The 23,395-nt window shown below is 36.7% G+C and overlaps 1 protein-coding gene across 4 annotated transcripts in view; it reads left to right on the forward strand.

The window, feature by feature from the left end:
• The window catches only part of LOC122529070 (hemicentin-2-like), a 242,492-nt gene extending 237,567 nt beyond the window's left edge, over window positions 1-4,925 (forward strand). For all 4 annotated transcript variants that reach the window (XM_043654851.1, XM_043654852.1, XM_043654849.1 and 1 more), the window contains one exon: window positions 3,301-4,925. In XM_043654851.1, coding sequence (XP_043510786.1) covers window positions 3,301-3,444 — 144 coding nt within the window. In that variant the 3' untranslated portion in view covers window positions 3,445-4,925. The remainder of the gene's footprint in view (window positions 1-3,300) is intronic.
• The last annotated feature ends 18,470 nt before the right edge of the window (window positions 4,926-23,395 follow it).

A 23,395-nucleotide genomic window follows, 5' to 3' on the forward strand; every position in this document is an offset into this window, starting at 1 on the left:
TAAAACTGTTTCGACGAGCAACACTCGTATTCGTATTCTTGCGTGTATAACGTAGGAGAATTCATTCGTTGCATTCACTTCTACGGTGAACACCTTTCTAAGCCGTGTTCAATGAATACACACTATGTATTGTTCTCGTAAGTAGCTTGACGTTTGCAGGAAATTCGAAACTTTCGTCAAACAGTGTTGCTCAATGTTCCGGGATTCTGTTATACAGATTCGATGATTACATGATACTTGTGATTTTATTTTATTAACTTAACAGACGTCTCGAGGACACTCGGAAAGTATCCACTGGAAATATCTCAGCTGATTCCGGCTCGAATTCAATAACTAAAGATTCGGGCCTACTTACACGACGATCCCATCTCTGGATATCCCTCCCGGGAACCTTTTTCTCGTTCCCGCTGTTTTTTGTTTTCCTCGGGATTACGTAACCAAGCCCCGGCCGCGCGGTTTTCGATTATTTTCGACGTCGTTCGCCGCGCCTCGCTCGCTCGCTCGCTCGCTCGCTCGCTCGTTCGCTCGGCTGTTCCATTATTAATTCCGACCCCGAATTTGCAATTTTCACAAGTATCGATGCATTTGCATTTACCATTCTCCTTTTTCCCTCTTTCTCGCTGCCGGCTCTCGCTCCCTCCTCCCCCTGCCCAGCGTTTCGCGCCGTATCGTAAATCGGAAGTTTCGGTTATTTTCCGAGCGAACAGTTTATGCAGCTTCTGGGATACGATATAGATTGCAATATCGATCGCTGCGCGCGCTGTAACGTAACGCGTTGGCGATTTTTCCGCGAGCATTTCGGTTTTAAGCGTTGGCTAAATTGCACGCTCGCGGTAAGTGTAAATGCCATATTGTTAATGTGGCTCGTATCGAAGAATTGGAATTTTCAAGTGAATTTGTCAGATTGTAAGTATAATTATGAAACGAGAGGGAGGGAGTGTGGGGGGCAATTCATTGCCTGATACGACGCGTGATTGTGCAGATTAATAAAACGCACGGTACAAATCCATCTATACGTTGAATTGTCGGAGAATGGAATACTTTATTTTATGTAATAAAGTTCTCTCCATTTATTTATTTATTATTGCTCTTTGTTCGTATAACGGCGATTCACGTCCAGACAAATGAATTCGACAAATAAAAATTTAATAACGGCCTTTAATCCTCTCTCACAGTCGCGATGCTAAAAAACGGAATTCAGTAATCTGAATTCGGCTGGGAAAGTTGTAAATGAAAAGTTGCATTAACGCAACATCATTTAATTAATATTTTATTCGAACAATTGGAATTTATTACTTGCATACTTTACTTTTATTACTTTATCACTTTATTTATTGCAAGTATATTACTTGTGTAATATGTAATTGAATGATTTGCATTTAAGATACAATTTATTGATACGTGCAAGTATATCCAATTATTTGTCTTTCAGCGTTGAACTGTTGCATACGAAGTGATCAATTTTACAAACCTATAAAATTATTCGGAATTCAGTGAATTATTATTTAAGACATATATAAAGTCGTACTTATCGTGAAAAGTGAAATCTTTATTACTTGGCTTTCATATAGCGTTTAGAAAAAAAAAAATTCTTCGTTTAGTCAGTACTTATTTAATTACTTATGATAGCAGTATCTTCTGACACGAGTATCCTATTTTTCTTGATATATTACAGAACGTAATCTTACTCAATTATTACTTGACAATGGTATAAGTTTTACTGAAATTTGTCTGTTGGTTGAAATAGAATCTTCATCAATTGAAAAACAATAGAAATATTTTTTAAATTAATAATCAAACAGATATTGAAACGGGAAGATAAAGTTTTGTTTGGCTCTCATCCTGTATATCGCCAGTATCTCTACGCTACAAATAATCGTTCTTAAATATTACAATCTCACAGAAATATAAAGAGCGTGTTTTCTTGTAGAAAGAACGCGATACGTTATTAAGTAGCAATTTATAAAAATTAAATTCATTTACTTTCAATTTCAACGCCGCCCCGGAATGGCTTTGATATATTAAAAGAAAATAGAGCGCGTCGCTGCAATATGAAAACGTGCAAACTCAATTAACATTGAAAAAACAAGTTAGAAAAAGCACGTTTACCTTTCAGAAAAGTTTCTAAGGACGCGCCGGCTAACCTTCCGTTAAAGCGTTTAACGTTTTACGTTCTCGACGCAATTAACTAAAACTCAATTTTACAGAATGTTTACATCCTTCGGAAAGTGTTAAAGGAGATAATTAATCTCCCTCTCTCTCTCTCTCTCTCCCCGGTATCGTAAACTGGTTAAGCGCTAATTTCTGCCAAACTGAATAACCATTCAGACTCGTAATTGCATAATTATTATATTACTCGTTTGAAAAACGTGCTGTCTTTCTACTTTAAATAATGACCTTCGTTCGATTTCATTAAAATCGTGCGCTTCAATATTTTTAAAATACAAAGTGGTATCCAATTTTTCATTGTACGTTCAAGTATACTTGTTTATTATTACGATATAAGATTTTTAGATTCGAGCTCATAAATCATTTCTGTTTTCTAATATTTATACACATTCTCGTTATTTAAGTCTTACACATTCATTTATTTATATTTATCTACATTTTGTTACATGTTTATTTACAGTGATTCCTTTAGTATTACTATACGATTTTGTAGTATATCATTCGATTAATTTTCTTTCTACGAGTTACGCGTTTATGTGTCTTTACATATAAAGTTTAAATAAATACAAAATTCCTTTGCCTATTCAGACACGTTATGAATAGAACCTCTGTTTCTTGTAACAATATTAGAAGATAGAAGATAGAGGTCCAAAAAATAAAGAAGATTGGCTGAGACGGAGACGAGTTTATTCGTCATTAGAAAAAAATTTTGCAAAATTTCTTTAGGAAAGGCAGGAGAGGTTATTTTACAATAACGAGTTAACTTAACAGCGAAAACTTCTATAAAAAAAAGTATGGTCTCAGAGATTCCGTTTTAACGATAAGGACACAAGTTCCATTAATGCAAGTTAAAATAAAAAACGCTGCAACTCGTCGTCTCATTCTGCCACAGTTGTTAGAAAATTGTGTGATAAATGTAAGTCAGGGTAAAAAGAATTGTCAGAAATGTCTTACGTTTATGTATATAAATTAATTCCCCAAGTCCACAAATCTCATAGACTCCTACCTTGGGGTTTACTAACGAGCGATAGACCGAGTAGAGATCTGATACATAAAATTTACCAACAAATTTCAATAATCGGCTAAAATTTTACCGCTCGAAAACGAAGAACCATGTTCGATTGATTGCAGATGTACTACAGTCTCCAGAGGTCAGGCAAAGGGTTGTCGTCGATGCCGCAGAGGCCTGTCTCCTCGTCGGTTTCCGCGCAGGGGAAGTTCCATCAGCCGGAAGTGGTGACACGCTCGAATCGAATACAAGAGAGTTGTATATAAAACTCGCGGCGAGACTCTCGCGATGAAAGACTCTAGAAACTCCGTGTGACTCGTCGCAACGTCCGTGTGGAAGAAGCTAGTTACGAGAAAGTGCGCGAAATTGTCGCTCCCGAGTCCGTGAAACGAAAGGAGTCGAAATTCTCGCGAGCCTCGTGTCTGTCGCAGCGTTGCGTCTTCCTGCGATCGACGTGCGAAATTTCCAAGCGTCTTCACGAAACAATTGCGAACAATTCGCTGTACAAAAGAGAAAGAGAAGAGAGAGAGAGAGAGAGAGAGAGAGAGAGAGAAGACCGAGAGGAGATAACACGAAGAAAAAGAGAGAGAAAAAACCGACGAGAAAATTCCGAGACGATCGTGACCAGGACGAGGACTCGCATCCGGGATAGACCTGCGATTTTTAGTCGCGTGCACGATGAGATTCGACGAGTGGATATCCAGTTACTCGCCCGGGTTAATGAAACGTCGATGATTAGACAGGAACTCTATGCTTGATACGCGCGCGCGTATGTGTGTATGTGTGTGTGTGTGTATGTGTGTCGGATCGTGATAGGATCCACGTATCGAATCGTGCATTCTTTTTCTACCTGCAGATTTTTATAATAGAGTTGGGCCACGTTCGCGAGTAAAACGAGGACAGAAGGGCGGAGAGTACGAGGGAAACGGAGCTCGATAAGAGCCCAAGTCCAATTTGACGAGCGGTCAGCATGGTTGAATTCACCAAACGCACACGGTTCGTGAAGGCTTCTATGTGCGTTGAAACACGTTGCCATGCATGGCGTCGGCACTTAAGTTACAATGTATCGACGAATGACAGAAACAACTCGTATCGATGCGATGAAATCGTTCGAAGAATCTCGTCTTGGTTAATGAACACAGCTCAAGTTTTATCGAATTTCATCCAATAATCGGAAAGTAGAATCGTTTTTACGATCATCAAATTTTTACTTGTTTCACCAACAAAGGGTCACTTACTAGTAAAGCCCGTTTGTTTTTAATTTAATTTTTTTTTTTTTTTTTAACGTTAAAGAACGTTTCTTAAAAATATTCGACGATCAGTATTTTAAGTAGAAAGCTGTGAAAAAGCTCCATAATTTTTTTCGATATAATTTTTTGTCACTCGACCAGCTAAGGAAGATCGTTACATTGAACGCAGATTTCGTGGTGAGCGTGCGTGGCAACGTGTGCAGAAACTTTGACGAGGAAACGGATATCCCGAAGACGAACTTCGTTCTGGTTCACGTACGTACACGAGAGTTTTGGAATCGTGCGTTTTACTGTTTATATGAGATTAGTTTTTGTACAAAGATCTATTGTAAATAGGCGAAACCGCCTGGCCCTAGTTGGATTAGTCACCGATGTCCGAATTTCATTCGCTAAAAAAGTCACGTGTAAAGTGGAGGGGGGAAGAGGATTGTTCGGTCACGTAAGATAAATACTCGATGGCATACGAAATAAAGAGAATACGTTTCGTCTGTTTTACAGAAACCAGCCTTCGCCCACTTGGTCGTCCCATCCGAACCTTTCCCTGCCCTCTTTTATCTTCTCGATTAAGAGAGGAGAGAATGTGGCCGAACGAGCGGCCGAAATTTCGGTCGCACGTGAGTCGAATCGCGTGCCCGCGATTTCCTCTCGCTGGCCAGAGTTCTCTAATCCGGATGTGAAGGAAATCTTAGCACACCGTATGCATCCGCGAAAGGTGAAAGTCCCATGAAAATTTGATAAAGGAATCACCCCCAAACCGTCGGATATCGTCTCACGACCGTATCGAACGACGATTCGAACTCTGGTTGGAATTTTCGGCGACGATTAACACGCGATTCACACTTCTTAGTTTCTCAGTATAACCTTCTAATCTTTTACGTTTATGCGCTGTTGTCAGACTGCGAATTTTTATCCGCGTAACTAGAAGAAACGGAAATTGTTTTATGTGATACGCGAATCGTTTAATGCGAGAGTGGTGTAAGTTTTTTTTTGATTGTTTCACTTAATGTCATTTCCAAAGCAAGTTTAGATAATTTCTCAAGCAAATTTGACAATGTCGAGTTAAAAACTACTTTCCTGTTGCTAAAAATCGTGAAAATGGTTCTTGGAACTTGGTTTACTGTTGTTCAAGTTTGTTATTCAAAAGTTCTTGTTACTGCATATGAGAAGTGAATTAACAAGCTTTAAAGCTCAAGAATCCTAGGATTAATCTTCATTCAATTGTGTGAAAATAAGGCATAAAATATAATTTTAATATAATTCATCCAAAATGCCTCAGGCTTCATTATTCATTATTCAGAAATTAAATTTTCTTACATCACTGCTACATTAAACAATTAATACATTACAATAAATATACTACCTTAGATATTTAATATATTTTTACATGTTACGTGAGTTGCATTTTTGCAATTTCCGATTTCCAATAAATGCATAAAAATTCACAGTCTAATTATTATACTCTTGCTTCAGGTCGTTTTAGTTTAACGACACATTTTGTTTTATTAAACCGTGTAAGCCTTCATTTTCCTTAGTTTTCGTTTTAAACGAAGCTCGATGTATCGTTTGGATTAATTTTCGTTGGCATTGTCGTCACTTGTAAGTGAATGTTAAGCCGATATGTTTTGTGTATTATACCGCTTCTTCAATATAAATTTCATTTTGCCATTTGTCTTGTTGATTTTTACGATTTGCTTCGTGAACGCTTCACCTTTGATTCTTGCTCACTGATACGGCAAAAGTACGAGATCTGAATTATGCATATACGTGTAATCAATCTGCGCACGTATTGATATCGATCGTTTAATCTCTTGACGGATATTGGCTGACGGATACGTGTACGTTTAGTTTGTGTTTAATTTAACTGTGATTCTAAAAGATACAAAAATTACTGAACACGTGTATTACAGATTAAGAGTTTAGAGTCGTTATGCGTTATCGACATCTATATGATGTAACATTAATTTTGGATATATAACAAAATTGGATAGAAATTTTTGGGAAGAAGTGATTTCAAGCTTTCGATCAGTAGCGTGCGCGTTTCCAAATATTTTCTCATTTATTTTTTTTTTTTTTTTTTGTAAAGTACAACTGATGAATAGTTATATTTCAGGTTCCAATAAATTCGTTCCCAAAAAGGTTAAAAATATCTGTAATCTATACTAAGAACAATTTTTAACTTTAATCTTCTAATTAGCACGTCAATATTTAATTGACTAAATTCTCATCAAACGACAAAACTGTTTGACTGCAACTGAACTCGGATCTCGCACCTTGGCCAACAATGTATATTCACCAAGACAACGAAAAGTCTTCCTAATCAAACGTATAAATTAATGCTCGATTTGTAGATTAAACTACACGTACAAATGGGATCTTACCAAGGTAAGTGCAATTTCACATTCATAAATTATTAACTATTTCCCCAGATAACTAGTTCGTTAAATAAATTGAAGCACTAGCAGTAAACTTCAACTTACACTCAATTATGATAAAACTTAATTATTTACTATCACTAACAAAATTATCAAGAACTTGTCACAGACAATTAGTTCAAGGAAAACGAATAACCGTCGCGTCGTCGAGTGAACTTTTCTTACGTTCGCGATATTTCAAAATTCACAAAGATCCAATGACGCACAAAAACTGAATGACATACAGATAACTAAATTTCCCGGATAAAGATTAGTTTCCAAGGCAGTATTCGCGAAAACCAACTGAAGAACGAGAGACAGAGAGAGAGAGAGAGAGAGAGAAAAGCGCGCCCTATTGGACCAGGCGCATTAATTCGAGAATCCCGTGGCGCGACGGTGTTTGCATACATTGTGCACCTTCGGTCTTGCTAACAGGGACTAACCCAGGCACCACCGACGAACCCTATTATTCTATGTGCCAGCCCGTGTCTCTGGGGCTGTTAAGACGACCATCCCTCCTCTCTCTCTGTCGACTCTCTCCACACCTAACGTTCAAGCTGCGTTCACACCACGCCTCCAACTGTCACCCGTTCTACTCTCTGTGAATACACTATGTAATTACGATTCATCCGAGCATTGTAATCCGATGATTTTGTAGCGGATACAGATGTGGCGAACACTCGTGATCGTCGTTGCTCCATCAGCCCGGTGTATGTGTGTGTGTATGTATGTATGTATGTATGTATGTATGTATGTGCGTGCGTCTTGCTGACGTGTAATTGGTCCTTCGAATTTTCGATTGACTATGCGGCACACGGTGCTTCGCGCTTGGACAAACGGAGGGCGGTTGATTTTGCTTCGATGGCTCGTTTGACAGGCAACGGATCTTTGTGCCCGTCCTAATTGCTATTTTCGAGAGTTGGTCTTGGTTCTATGAGTTTCCGGTTCCCCCCATCCGGCCGCCTTTGCAACACTAACTGCTGCTTGTTGTTAATTTGAGGACGTGATTTGTTTGCCGCTGCAGAGAACGTGCTAAGCGACGCGAACGCGAAGACGGATGCCGTTCATAATGAAGCGCGACGTAGAGCGTGGAGTCGTGAAGACGAGAAGTGGAAAATCTCGTTCGCACGATTCAGATTTCTGGAACGGAGGTGTAGATTTTACGGGTAGGGATCTGTCGGAGTTGGAGCGAGAGCTGGGAACGAAGCAGTAATTTATCGCAATTTTTTTTTTTTTTGTTTCTTTTAATAAAGAAGTTTAATAATATATTTGGAATAGAAACCAGGAAGGTTGCCAAGGTCTTTTTAAGGAAATAAGTATTCCTTTAAACACGAAGATATTTACGTGTACGTTATGTAAAATCATGGCCTACATTCCACAGATGTTCGTGCTCATCGATTTAATCGAAATTTAATTGAAAAACGAAAGGAGGCCTTTAATCAAAGTGATACAACAAATTGCGACTACGAGTGTTCACGTAATCATCAAAATCAATCCGCAGCAATTAATGCATACCACTGCACGGAATATCATAATTCCAAACTCTTACAAATTCCGAACGAAACACGAACGAGATGCTCGACGTATTAGCGCAACAGGGCAATATTTAACAGCTGGTAAAATATTATTCTTGCGTTCTGACATAATGGCGAACGTTCGCCCTCCTCTGCCCGACGAACGTCGTTTTAATGCGCCAGCAAATTTCCACGGGGACCGATCGCTATTCCGTATCTCCTGACAAAACAGCCAAACGGGTATCGCGTTATTTCGAGAACGTGAAAAATATCTCTGGAGACGTCTCCCCCCCGACGTGGAAACGCGAGCTCTATGCAAACGCGCAACGCTCTGTAAAGTGTTCGATATCCATGGGCGGGTATCGTTCTGTAATAATTAACCAGCTCGTGGTATGGTCGTGGAATCGTAGTCTAAATTACTGCACTTACCGGCCCTAAACCGCCCATTAAATCTACACAGAAACGTGTATTATTTTAAGCACAGCCTGTTGTGATCGATATGAACAACGTACGTCCGGCGCATAAGTATCGGCTCTAGCCTGATTTGTACGCTTTGTTTAAACGCTCGCCCGGAATTCCAATTACACGCTCAGGCATTTCTTGCAATCGTCTCTGGCTGCCCTTGGCATATTTCTCGACGTAAATTCTTCTTTTTTTTTTTTTTTTTTTTACTACAGAGATCAAATCAATAATCGTGGTAAATGCTTTTGATTGGTTCTAATTTGAATTTGATGGTTGGAAGGTTCGGGAAATTTCTGACAAAATTTAAACTTTGCCTTTTAGTTAAATTTATTTCTTCGTAGACAACCTCGGTTCACGCACCGAGGGAAATTTCACACGCGAGTCTTTCGAATCGAACATTTATCCCTATTGAAAGTGATTTTGAAGATGTCGCTAAAAAAACTGATTGTTTAATAAATATTTATTTAATAGAGCCTCAATTTGGATGGATATGTGCAGCATTCGTATTCATACAGTTTAATAAATAATTTAATTAACGAAGCCTTTGCGATACATGCACGTTTTTAGTTTTTCTATTCAGTAAATTGGGAGAAACATTTTTAAATGAATCGTGAGGAAAGATACATACGTTGCATTACACATTATTATCATACACACAGTATTAATTACACTATTTATTTATCATATAATAAATAGCATACGACGTGTCTTATACCATTTAGCAATTGTAATAACAGTGAAGTTATTACAATTAAATTATATATTTTTAATTATATACTTTTAAATACATATTTTTATATCTTAATGCGTTCTACATATATACGTAATAAAATGTAATATAGAAATCAATTATTCGATCATTCCAAAATCAAATATCATGATTCGTGTAGCCTTAATTTCCATTTACATTTAATTTATTTAATTATGTTTCTTCCAGTTAATTTTTGTATATTTCTTCCATGAGAATTCCATTGTTAGATGTATCAGTGTAATTGAAACTGTAGCTTTTAATTATCTCCGGCAATTGTCTCGCAGAACAATTCCCTTTGCTTTGATGTCTGTTGTCTCATATTTGTCTTCTAAGCTTAAAGTCAAATATACTCACTGGAATAGGCTTGATGCTATCGTACCAACGAATTAGCCAAAATATCCACCGAGTATTGGACCGAAGTAAGACCTACCGGCACACTGATTCAATTAACGATTAGCTTTAGCAAACTTTCGGGCTAACTGTTTCATAATTCGTCTAACAAATTGGGAATAATGAAACAGGGATTCCGTGCGAAATTATTTGGCTAGAATCGATTTGATTATCCCCTTCAGTTAATTTATTTACAAAACAAATTAATTTAATTAATATTCCAAGGTTAGGTTCTCTGAAATATTGGACTTTGCAGAATTATCGTGGACTATTTGAAATTAGAACTGTGTGATAAATTTTTGTTAAATATATTTATTGATAAAAATAAGTTTAATTTACACGGTCACGGACGATACGAGAGCGTTAATATAAAAAATTCTACGCTCCATTGTTAAATATCTTTGTTGAATGAAAATTATACAATCCAATCACTTTTAGGTTTTAATTTTTAGGGTATTTTGAACATACATAGCTATAGTAATTTTCTGGCTAAGCAAATTCTTTCAACTGTCGTTTCATGCCGTTGCAATTCATAATTTTTAACAATTTTATGATGCACATCAAAATGTTTGGCACTTTTTATAATATATTTACTATTCTACGTATTATTTCTTTTCAAACTATTTTTTAGTAATTTACATATCTGATATGTTTTAATGTTGAAATCAGAGAAACATTGTAGGAACAATTTGTAATATTTTAAACTTTACATCGGCAAATGTATGTGAATTTTTGTATTAACAAATGGTCTAAACATGCTTCTACGTGCACATTTATCCCCCCCCCCCCTTATCTCGAAGCTTTTAACAAACTTGCGACGATGTAAAGATAGACAGTGTTGATATCTATGAATAATGCTATATGCCGTGTTGTCATCAGATAAAGGGCTACAAGGGTCGATAAGGGACGACAAGTTAAAATTGTAATTAGGTATATAGAGAAAACCAGCGACCCAATTTGAAATAAAAAATTAACAACGAAATGACAGATATAGTTTCTGTTTGAAATAGAATTCTAAACGTTGCACGCTATTTAAAATGATTTGTTATCGCCATGAGCAACCAAGAGTTATAATTCTACGATTATCAAAATTATCTCGGATATTTACGACAAATTCAAGCTCTTATCAAGCTCGTACGTTGATTAATAATTAATCTTCTTCGAGTTTGTTTATAGACATTCTTTTCGATAAGATATTTTAAGATAAGTGGCGTATTTGTTCGATGAAAATGATGAACTTTTCAGCGTTCGTGTTTCCATTTCATTTAGAACGTGATTGTTTGATTTCGTTTGAAAGTCATTGTACTAAACTTGATCACAAGAACTTATTTGTACTAGAAATCATAGATTTAATAAAATACACGTGGCATATATGCATTAGAAAATTAAACGTTCGTGAATCATGTATTCAAGATCCATAATATGGTCGAGAAATTTATTACTTCTAGCAATTGTCTCGAAGAGATCCAAAGATTCACAGATGACCATTCAACTATATTGAACTATGCATGCATATTTAAATATATACGAATGGAAATATACGAGTTCTGTGGTAGCTAATATTCAAAAAATATGCGAAGTATTAAATTATAAAATACAAATGCAGTGAACATAAGCCAGAGACCTCTCGATTAGTACACCTAATAACCGAAACATCGTAATCGTCACCTGCGACTCGCTAGGTCAGATTGAACTCAATCAAAAATTCGCCAGCTCGGTGTTTCTCTGTATGGAGCCGCCATTTTTCCCCGGCGACCGACAGGGAAAAAGTAGCCATCCAGTCTCGAGATGAACATGCAACGCATACGAAATGTGCCCGCGTGCCGCATACGATTCCAGGGAGGTTGCCAACTCGAGCGGGGGATAATCGACGCTGTCTGATGTCCGGAGTGGCACGTAAATAATCGCGGATCGATGGCTGCAAAGTGACACATGGAAACGGCCAATGGTCGCTGTGGATATGCCATGAATGTTGCCATCGAGCGTATCGGATGGAAGTTTGGAAGGCGAACGCGCCGATTGCGTGTGTCACGGCCGTTTTCATCGATCGTCCTGTCGAAGAAGTGAAATCCACGGTCGAATATCTCGTCAAACGTTGTGGATCGTCCGTTTTACGATGCCGCCTGGCTCCGTTCTCGTAAAAGCGTACTTGCGTTACCGAGAAGTCTGTCCGACACAAGAAAACGAGCTGTTTTTGCTTTCGTCGATATTTCTTTATCAGTCTAGTTTGGGTTTCACGTTGGAAATATCGTGAAAATAATTTACGAATGTATAATGTGGTAAGTGCGTTGCACTGTTATAGTTGATATACTTTAATTACTCTGTCAAGCTGTCAAGGTAACGAGAGATTCGATAAAATTGTTGGATATAATTCTCTTATATTTTATTTTAAGCAGCTAAATTTTTAATCTTTAGCAGGTATTGCGGGATACTTGATTGAAGGTTTCCTAATTTTAGTTAGAAGACCATGGAGTATTGACGAAAATTAAAATAAAGAGTGAGTTTTAAAATCAAGTCAATTATTGTTAGTCCAGTCTGAAAATAACTTGCAGGTACCTTACAATTTAATAATACTGATCAACGTTAATACAGAGTGACAGAATTATATTTGATACAAGCACTTTGAATAACTGTGAAATATAGTTCAAAATATGATAAAGAATATAAATTGTCGCTGACGGTAATGAATATAATATCTGAATCAATATATAATTATTAATTTTATTGTTTTATTAATAACATATCGGTTAATTGAAATCTCGCAATTCTTTTGTCTTTTATTAGGAACATTTTAGATACATGTTTAAATTTTCAAACGACGAATTTTTGTACCTAAAGTAATTAGCAAGAAACATGTAGTGGTGTACATAGCTGTAACATGGTGTATTGATTTTAGAAACCATAAGCATTTCAAGTTATCGGAATCAACGATCAATTAATTGAGAGAAGGCAAAAGTTATCAGAAGTTATGAGCTCGAACGTAAAATAAACTATCGATTTCAATAAAATGAAGAACAAAATCAATTTTAGCTTCCAACTTTCCACGCAGCGGGAAATGAAACAAACTTCATAACGAAAAATATTTTTCATCGAATACTTCTCGTACGTTCGATACACCCATGATTATTTTAATTAAAACAAGCGCTGTAAATTTTTTATTCAACATTCGTACGTATTTTATAATCCCTTTTTTTTTAAATTCTATATTCCGCTAAAAGTGATTGGAATACTTTTTCATATGTACGACACTTATAACATATAACTTTCTTTTGTCACTTATTTATATAAATTAAAGATTTGTTAATTATCGCAAACAGTTACTAATTAAATCTGAATGAAGGATTCTACTCGTATGAATGAAGATTCCATCTCGAAATATTTCGAATTCAAAAATCTCAATATCTGTAATTTTCTGTTCAAAGCAGGAATTAATGTTTTCTTCCCTCATTGCCAAATGCACAGTCTGTATTTAGAATGAGTCGATTAAATATATAATATATTAAATATATTAATTTTTTAACGAGTCGAAAATGTCTCGAAAGAATATTATTGTAATTCTACGATAAAATCGCTCAAAGAGAGGAAGCTACAGCTTTTTACAAAGGCAATTCTGAAATATAATCTACGCATGAATAATCAAGAAATCGTCGATTATATTGAACGCGAGATGTATTCAACGATGTACAGGCAATACACTTCCGTTGCACCCTATTGCAAGCACGTTCATCCTGTTAGCGTGCCTCCAACGATTCTTCGTTCCCTTTAGACTGTCTGGTTGACTCGAAGATCTGGCACAATAATGCCACCTCTCGTACACAGTGATACAGAGTTTGTCTCGTATAATTATCGGGCGGCATATTGTAGCAGCGTCTTACATCAAATAATGCGTTTAAATGTGTCTGGTACTGTCTGCGTCGAGTCACAACATATCTCGTTAAATTCAACGTGACAGATAGGGGAATCGAAATTACGAATTCAATTTATTGCATTGCGAACAAATGTACAGTTATTACGTACGATAAAATTAGCAAAACTTTTAACTCGAAGAAATTACACGGCCGTAAGAGTTAGCTGTTGCGCTGCTACTTGCGTACACGTGTCTTCATTATGGATTTAATTATACTTGCGAATGAAGTGATGCAAAATGAAACGTTCCCCATAATTTAATTAGAGCAAACGTGGCGTTAATATAGCTTTCGCAACGCTCTTTTATTATCAGTCAGTTTACGTGGTTGAATTTTGTTTTTTAATACCGTGGCCGTGAAAGGGACTTTCGATGAATTATTTCATTTTAATTTCACAACGTTTAAAGAAATTGATGTATTTGTAGTTTTACCATAAAAAGATCAATGTTTAAGACACTTTAAATTTGTCAATTTCCAAATCACTTGAAATGCGAAAGAAAGAGAAACAGAGCAATATCTTAAGGCTTAATCTAAATTTTTCTACGATTTAATTCCCAACTGTGATGGAAAAGATACAGTATCGTTTCATTAATCAAATATCTTCCATTATATTCCTTTGGCGAATATTATTCCACGGTCTATCAACAATCATCTGAATTTGATTGTGATAAATGTAATTCTTGTGTCACTTTCAAATCAAACGAATATTTTGATAATTAATAGAAACTAGGAAAGTATCTGAATAAAGAATTGTTCCAGACACTTTACATATTTCTTTTTATTCTACATACACGTGCCCGTGCGCAAATTTTCACGTTTCTCGTACTCCTAAAAATTCCCCAATTACTATTTAAATAAACAGAATCCACTGAAACCATATTTTTTTTAAATCCACTCCAGAACAACGTCATCCATCCACCGTACGTCTGTTGTACGGTAGCTTCATTACTTTCCCTTTTCTCGCTTACCACCGTTGCTTACATTCCTCATCCGCTGTTCGAAAGGAAATCAGCCGCAGGCGTTTGTCCGCGTACAACGCAACGCGAACCAGCTCCACTGCCTCGTTCCATTTTTACGAGCGGTCTACGATCATTTTTTACGAGCTACTCGTTGTCCAGAATCCATCCGGCGTGCAGCATAGCCACTCGTCGATCCACCGCTCCCTCGCCCTCCGTCGAACCACCCTTCTAGTCGGTCGAGGGTTCGCAACGAGTGGGCGCTCGAAGTTTCGATCGACGGAAGCGACGACCAGCGGAAACCGGCGATCGAAGAAAGACTCGTCGCGAGAAAATTGAAATATGAATCTGGGATAAATTTTGATATTAATTTTTCGTTGTGTATATATACATCTACTAGGATTGAGGTATATGTAGGATTAAAGTCTGACTCTGACTACTGAATTTATTCTCGAGTTTTTCTCCAGTTTATTTGGATTTAAAACGCGTTTCTGGCGAAGGAAATCCTCAATATGATTGTTGATCTTAGATTGTTAAAATTACGAAGAAAATCATTTAATTATAATTTGTAAAATATGATACAAATATAATCTTTTAATTAATTATTGTCTACGATTGGATTGTTTCACGAATTTTTCTCACGAAGTTACAATAATTTAAAATATCGACAATATTTCTATTCGATGTAGTACTTTCAGTGAAAAAATTTCAGTCGACATTTTAAGAGTGAAAGAATAATCCACCTTTTCTCATTTTACAGCGTTTTTACGTCATTTTGAAGTGAAGAGACTTTCCCTCTTGAAAATTTTGCAAATCCGAACCGTGTGTTTTTACGGACGCTGACAAATTTTTTTCACAAGTAAATTCAGCATTTCCTCGAAGATTGAAGTCTCCCATAAAATTCGTTGAGCGATGTTTTTCTCACAAATTTACGGGAGTTTGAAATACCAATAATTTTTCGTCAATCGAGAAACAATAAAATACCGGAAACCTTCTACTTTAGACATTTGAAATCGCATATAGACTTCCTCGTGGATGGATAGATGAAACGTGGGTCGTTAAAATTACAAGAAACGAAAGATCCACTTTAGTCCACGATTTCAAACAAATTCACCAGTGATCCAACACTCGTCGAGTTCTCAACGAGCGCTGGCGCTCGGAGTTTCGATCGACAAAGGCGGCGACGAGCGGAAATCAGTCATCGAAAACGACTCGTCGCGGCGAAATCTCGCCGAAAATGTTCATCTGCGAGTCTTCCGCGAACATTTCGCGCGAAGAGTGATGGGTTACCCGAATGAAACGGGGGGAGGGGGGGGGGGCAGAGACACGGAGGAGGATGGAAAAGTTTAGATTGAAGTTTCCGCGCGAATGAAAAGTTAAGCACTGTCACTCGCATCGTAGCAATCCCCGGCAACAACTACCAGCGTCGTCGTCGTTCCTCGAGTAATTTTCCACGGTCAGATTGTGCCGAAGAGAAGATTTTAGCGAACTGTCGACACGCACGGAAGAATCGTCGCGGGGGTGCAATAGATTTCGCGACAGCAGGTCTTTTAGTGTAGTCGTGATCGCGCGGACTGATGGAATATTATCGACGATGAACGAACGAATGAAGTGTTGCTAGCGTGATGCATGGCACCGATAGGTTAACCGTTTCTGTTTTCGAGAGATGGAATCGCGAGATTACGAATTGTATTGGCTTTGATGGGTGTTCTGCGTGAATTTATCAGGAGAATTTGTTCAGTCTCGCTGATGGTGACATTAGAAGAAGTAGAAATGCTGATAAAATCTTATTATTAGATCTTTTCTTAGATATTTAGATTTTTGCACTGCGACAAGAGATACAACTGAGATTTGTCTTGAATTTAATATCAAATGTCATTTGGTGTCCAAAAAGTGGCCCCAGTGATAATAAAAATTATTATATTTGTACCAACTAGCAAACCTATCAAACGAACTTTTATGCAAATTCAGTTTTTCTAGAATGCTCACAAGAATGTTCGAACATTTTATTGAAACGCTGTTAACTTCTTCTTCGTAGTTTCGAAATTCACATTTGCCTTCTTCATTCCTTGCTTATAACCATTCATATTGTTTCATATCGGCTGTCGGAAACGTGACAAGCAATTATAATACTTCGAAGCGAGGGTGTTGCAGGAAGACGTGGTAGTGAGTCATAAGTTCGCTGCTGTCGGGTTCTGTAACGACACCCACTTGAAACGAACGCAATTTCTTATCAGGCGATATAACGAGGTTCGAAAACTTCAGCAGCGAGTCAATTAATATGTAATTAACGCCCGATGAGTACGAATCGAACCGATGGAATTACGTTGTCCCGAGTCTCAGCCTTCATAACCGCGTCGTGCAATTTACGTATACGCGCAGAAGCACCAGCGCAAAGGATTCATTTCCTTTGGGCTGAGTGGGTTCCACGTTTCCGAGACGGCACATGTTAACCAAACGAGCCGTCGAAACGCCGGTGGAATACGCTGTGTACATCGGCAGTGGTACAGTTGCTGGCGAAAGTATTCGAACAACGATAGAAATACGTATAGTTTGAGAAAATTAACAACTTTTGAAATAATATGACATTATATTCTCAAAGTCGATAAAACATTCAAGATACAGCTGGCGTTGTGATAGTTAGCAGATGATACAAATGTCTATTCAGATTTCATTCTTTCAATTGTGTACTTACAAACAGATTGCGAATTTTTCTCTATTGAAATATATAAAATGTACGAAATGAATATTCTATTGTGAGATGTAGCAGATAAAAATCTGTGGTTCGTTCACATTCGTTTCAGAATAATTCAATGTTCCTTGGGAAAATCGAATCAAATACGATTCAACTCCGTGATTCCATATTATTGCATTGATTGTCCAAAAGTTGAAAAAGCCGCTCGATTTTATGAATGTCTGCGTTCAAAATTTACAAACTATAAAGATCAGTGGCCTGATCGTTACTGATTCCTGACTGATAGAACTCGAATTTAATTAATTAACTAATTAATTAAATCGCGTCTGAGCATCGTTAACGATGTACGATAGGCTTAAAGCTGACAAATTTATGAACGTCTATCAGGATAACGCTCCGAGCTCGATTATAAACGCTTCGAGGCGTCAATGGGAAAGTTTCGTGGAAGTTAGACTTAATCGGGGAGAATAGTCGCAGGAGTAGCTTATCGAAAAGTTCTCTCTTTTGGTCGTTAAGTAGTGGGGGTCCGTCTTTCAATCAATTAGGAATTATTATGTTTCATAATTATTCAGCGGTTCTGACAGAATTTGATACTTGAAACATCTTTCATGTATTTACGGACAATTTGAAGACGCAAAAATTACATAGAATAAAATAAAAAATGTACATACATTACAAAAAAAATGTAATGCACTCAAGGTAGAGGATACTCTTTATGTTCGTTTAATGAAAAAAATAATCCTCTATTTATTTTTTAATTTGAAATATAGCAACTAAAGTTCTTTCTATGTTTTCACTGATGAACAATTTTGCTATAAGATTAATTCTTTTGTCGTCGATCGTTTGAAAAAAAAAATAATTTTTTTAATGGGATGCTTCATAATTTAAGTGTACAATTTCATTAACTTAATTTTACGATTTAACTAGCTGTCATAAATTTACAATTCATTAGCATCTTCAATTAACGATTGGCAAGTAAGTCGATAAAATAAGAATTTGCACGTATAAAATTGATTGCACAGTTGAACGAAACAAATTGCTACGTACGTGATCTTCATTTCAGACAGTTCTCGATTGATGCGTGCTTCTCTCGAACCCGACGTGAAAAAGCGATTCGCCTATCAAACGTCGATAAAACTTTTCCAAGCCAATCTTAAAATTTGGCATCGAAACAGTTATAGTAAGAACTTTGCTAGAAATTTCGAAATTATTATACAAGAGGTCAGGTGTAGAAATTAAACGCCAGTAGTACTATTAATATAATCTAGAAATTGATTATTCTCTGTTTAACAAAAGAAAAGTTTACTTAGAATTTTTCACTTATTAATTCACTAATATTATCAATTAAATTATATTTGGAAAGTCAAACTATATTTATTATAATTATAAAGTAGTTTATGTTAATTAGATAAATAGTATTCAATGTATAATTTCAACAAAATTTTAACTTAGTTTTTGACTAACTAACTAAATTTTTGAAAAAATTTAATCTCCTTCTGAACGTATCAAAATTAACTTAGTGGGAATATTGATCGAATGAGAGCAATTGACCTTACATGATTTTGTTCGCACTGTTTTACCGCTCAAAATACGCTTCATCGCAAAAAGTTGTGAAATACCTTTTAATAGCACGATTAAAGGGTTAAATCCACTTTCGAAGTTTGAAAGTAGCTGTATAAATAATGTCGAATTTACACGTCTGTATTTCTAGCGTTCCGGTTAGATATTTGTTTCGACGAAAAATAAAACTTAACGCGGTGAAAATTTTCTTTCGTAACACGCCACTATAGAGATATTCAAATATTTTTCCACGACCACATTACGCGATCAATCTAAAATAATTGCACGGGAGGAATATTCTTCGTTTCGTGTTATTTCTTGGTCAGCTAACTTTTCACTCCTTCGTTTTTAAAAATAAAAGAATTATAATAAAATATTCTTTACATAATAATTTTATATTTTTTAGTATTTTCGTTTTGTTAAAGTTATTACTACAAAAGCTATTGATTAAAAGTTTAGGTACATCCACCATACATTTAGTTTAATATTCCTATTATTTTTCGGATATTTAATGCAATGATAGACATATGCGCAGTGTAAATATTCTAAATATGAAAGTCACTAATGACATCATAAATGAACAATGAACATTTTGTATGAAAACTAGTGACACTCTCGCACAAAAGTTTCCTATTTTCCCAATATCCGGTAAATAATGAAATTTTTACTTTGTATATATTTTATAATTATTAATATGCGAACAATTTGCAAATTTTCCCTTGTACAAACTATTATTTAATTTTCTCGAATTTTAAAACAAATGTAATGCTTGTTCCAGGATCTCTGAAGAGAGGTGTAATTCTTTATAAAATTGTAACTCGTCTCATTATCACCGAGCAAACTTACACACGTGAAAACCCCAATTTGTCAAACAACATATGAAAACAAATCGAGGCCAAAAAAAAAAAAAGCAGTCGAACCACGTGTCCTCCGACGGTATATGACCAATCGCGATCGTAAATTCCACGATCGACTTTCCAATCGTTCGCTTCGCAGAAACAAATGCATCGGGAACGTGGGTTGAAATCCACCGTGACCCTTGAACCAGTCACCAGACTCGCCGTTCACAAATCAGTCACAAAGCCACAGCAGCGAACGTGCACGGTTTTCCTGTGTGGTCTGAGCTACGAAACGATCTGGAGGGGAGGGGAAAAAAAAAGCACGCCCTTCAGCGACAGAATGGCAAAATCAAATACAAAAGTGGGAACGACAAACTGACAAAGAGAACGGGAAAGGGACGAAAAAGTAGGTCCTAAAACTGACACGGAGACGGTTACGTGTAACCTGGAAAGTTCGTGAAGAGAGAGAGCGCGCGCGCGCGCGAGAGAGAGAGAGAGAGAGAGAGAGAGAGAGAGAGAGAGAGAGAGAGAGAGAAGGGACCCTTTCGACCGGACGAGTCGGCAACGAGCCATTCATTTCCCAGGATGTTAATACAGGACATCGCGTGGAGAATTTCATCCAGATGGCTGGAAGAGAAAGGCTGACTTTGATGTCGCGTGGACGTGGTGGTCGTCGCTGGGAAATTAGAGGGAGAGGGTGCACGGAACTGGACGCCGCTGTCTCCGAAGAACAATTTCCAGCAGGGTGCTTAGGTTTAGTGCTGTTGATTTACGAGATACATGAGCCTTTCACGTACCTGGCGAGACACTGTAGTTGATAACAATTAGCTAGCCACTTTGGTACTGGTGAGATACTCAGTTTCGCGGGTCGAGAAGCTCGCTCATTTTCGATTAATGCGCTAGATAGAACGAAGTAAAAAAACGTTGTAAATTCACCTGTATAGTTACGTGTGTTAGGTGTATTGCACGTTATACATGTATTATACGTATTAGATGATAGGATGAAAAAATGTTTACATATTATGCATGTATTATATGCATTAGGTGAAAGGTTTTTATATTATCTGTAGTAAGTATATGTATATGCTACTAAATTTCAATATCAATGAATATCGCCACTAAACTGCAAATCCCTACGAATCTGCAAGATATTTCATTCAACAGACACTCACGATAATATTAAACGGATGAACCAAATCTCTGTTTCAGGTTCCATCTGTTTCAATAGTAAAGATATGAATTTACGCAAATGTTTCAGCATTTCATTAAATATTGTGAATGAACACCGGATAATTTACACGACAACTTATACGAAATATCTCAATTTATAATCTCGCTCTGCCGCTTCCATCGTACGTCAAATATTACTCGGTTAAGCTCAGCTAGCTGCGACCTGAGTTGCCGTAAACGTGATCGACGAACACACACACACACACACGCGCGCGCGCGCGAGAGAAAGGGCGCGTCAGTAAATGGAATTAACAAGTCAACCGGCGCGTTGCTTTTCGGCCACTTTACTTCTTGAGATTCCAGTTAATTTATACAAGTGGCGCTCTGCGACGCAGTTACACAGCGAACAAGGTTACAAGTTAGCTTTAGTTTCGGTCTGACTGGGTTCTTAGGCGAACGCTCCGGCGAAGTCTCGCTGGCGAAACGAGCGACGATGTTTGAGGGGGTGCTTCGCGCACCGTCGTTCGACGAAACGGTTAATTTTGCAACGACACAGGCACACGGCACAGCGGCGTGATACGTCGCGCAACGCAGCGACGGAGTTTGGCTTATTATGCAAGAGATACGGCTAATTGCAACGCGCCATTACCGAGTGCTGATGGAAACGAGCCGTGCGACGATTGTCTACTCGGCGATCGCTTCAGTTTCGATGGTCTGACACGTTCGTCTGAACAGGTGAGGGATTGTTGAACTGAGGATGGTTTGATGACGGTAGGAATCAAGCATGGAATCAAATAATAGCACCCCCGTGGATAAAATTGAAAATACGGTATGCTTGAATACCAAAATTAATAATAAATTTCGAATAATTATAGTTAATCAAACGATAAATCTACATTTACTACAAAATTTCTTAATAGAATTGAAATTAAACGTCCGGAAGTTAAATTTAATGATAGACGAATTGATAAGGTTCAACGCCGAATTATTAATCCAATTAATTCAGTAATTACTGTAAAATGTATAAGGAATTTTGATATGAATTTTAAACTTCAATTTGTCAAATTGGAAATTGAATTATATATAATGTTATTACATGTAACTCAACGTTAATTGGGTAACTCGTGTTCAATGTCTTGTTTGAGACAACGTGGTTTTGAAACTAAACACAAACTACGAATCAACTATTCAATATCAGGTTAAAACAAATCGTACTGTGTTTACAGTTAATAATACATGCGAGGTGTTTATTATTGTGTTTGCACACACGTTTACGTTATTATTCATTTCAATGATTGAAAATACAATAAATAAAAGGTTGCACACATATGTTTATAAATATATACATGTGTGTATGTGTATTTAAATAAAAAATACAAATTTCATTATAATGTTGAGAAAAATTCAAGTTGAAAAATACACGTTATACGTTCATAAATATTTCTAACAAGTGTTCAAATACAGTATTTGGAGATTCAGAATCATTTATCATCAAGAATGAAAAATGAAAATACGATACCTGAAGAGTAAAATTCATTTAATTGAAACTTCATTCGTATTTGAAATACGCAAACAGCAACTATCATGTTATGTTCGTGTTGTGTTCACAAGTCACGCGCCGAGGGTATTCCCTCATTAATCATTATTTTATCGATTCACCTTCTTACGCTAATTCGTCCGAAACTATCAATCTTACAAGCCGCGACGATACAACCTCGTTGAAACGACATCGTTAATTGAATCCCCTCAACAGCTTAACAATCGATACTTTAGCCCAACCCACTTTCAACAACCTAATGTCTGTCGAATTTTAATCAATTACTGTCGAGTCAAACCCTAATCCAATAATACCCATTGACAAGCTACGACAGTTTTATCTACGTCTTGTCGATAGAATCTCGATTTTTTGAACGCTGGGTTGTGAATAAAGAAAAATATTCTCAATCATTTATTACTTATGACAAAACCTTTTACTTTCTTGAAAACAATTTAGAAAACTCCGCTAGATTGCGGAAAAAGGGAAATAAGAAAATTGTATCTTTATTTGCTTTCAATATTAAATATGTTTTGCTGTACTATTAAACTGTACTGGAACTTTTAAAATCAGATTTAAAAAATTACGCAATGTAGGTCAGAGTGTATAGATATTATTGATTTTTATACGTAAATGTAGATTTAATTATTCCTTTCTCAATGTCATTTTTAATTCGAGACCGAATTGATTTTCAACTCGCGAAAAAATGTATTCATTTTCTTCCAATTTTAGTTGTTCGAAAAATTTCAATATCTGATTTTCATTTAACCGATTAATTCG

This window comes from Frieseomelitta varia, unplaced genomic scaffold, assembly GCF_011392965.1.
Source record: "Frieseomelitta varia isolate USP_RPSP 00005682 unplaced genomic scaffold, Fvar_1.2 scaffold_277, whole genome shotgun sequence".
NCBI classification, from domain to species: Eukaryota; Metazoa; Arthropoda; class Insecta; order Hymenoptera; family Apidae; genus Frieseomelitta; species Frieseomelitta varia.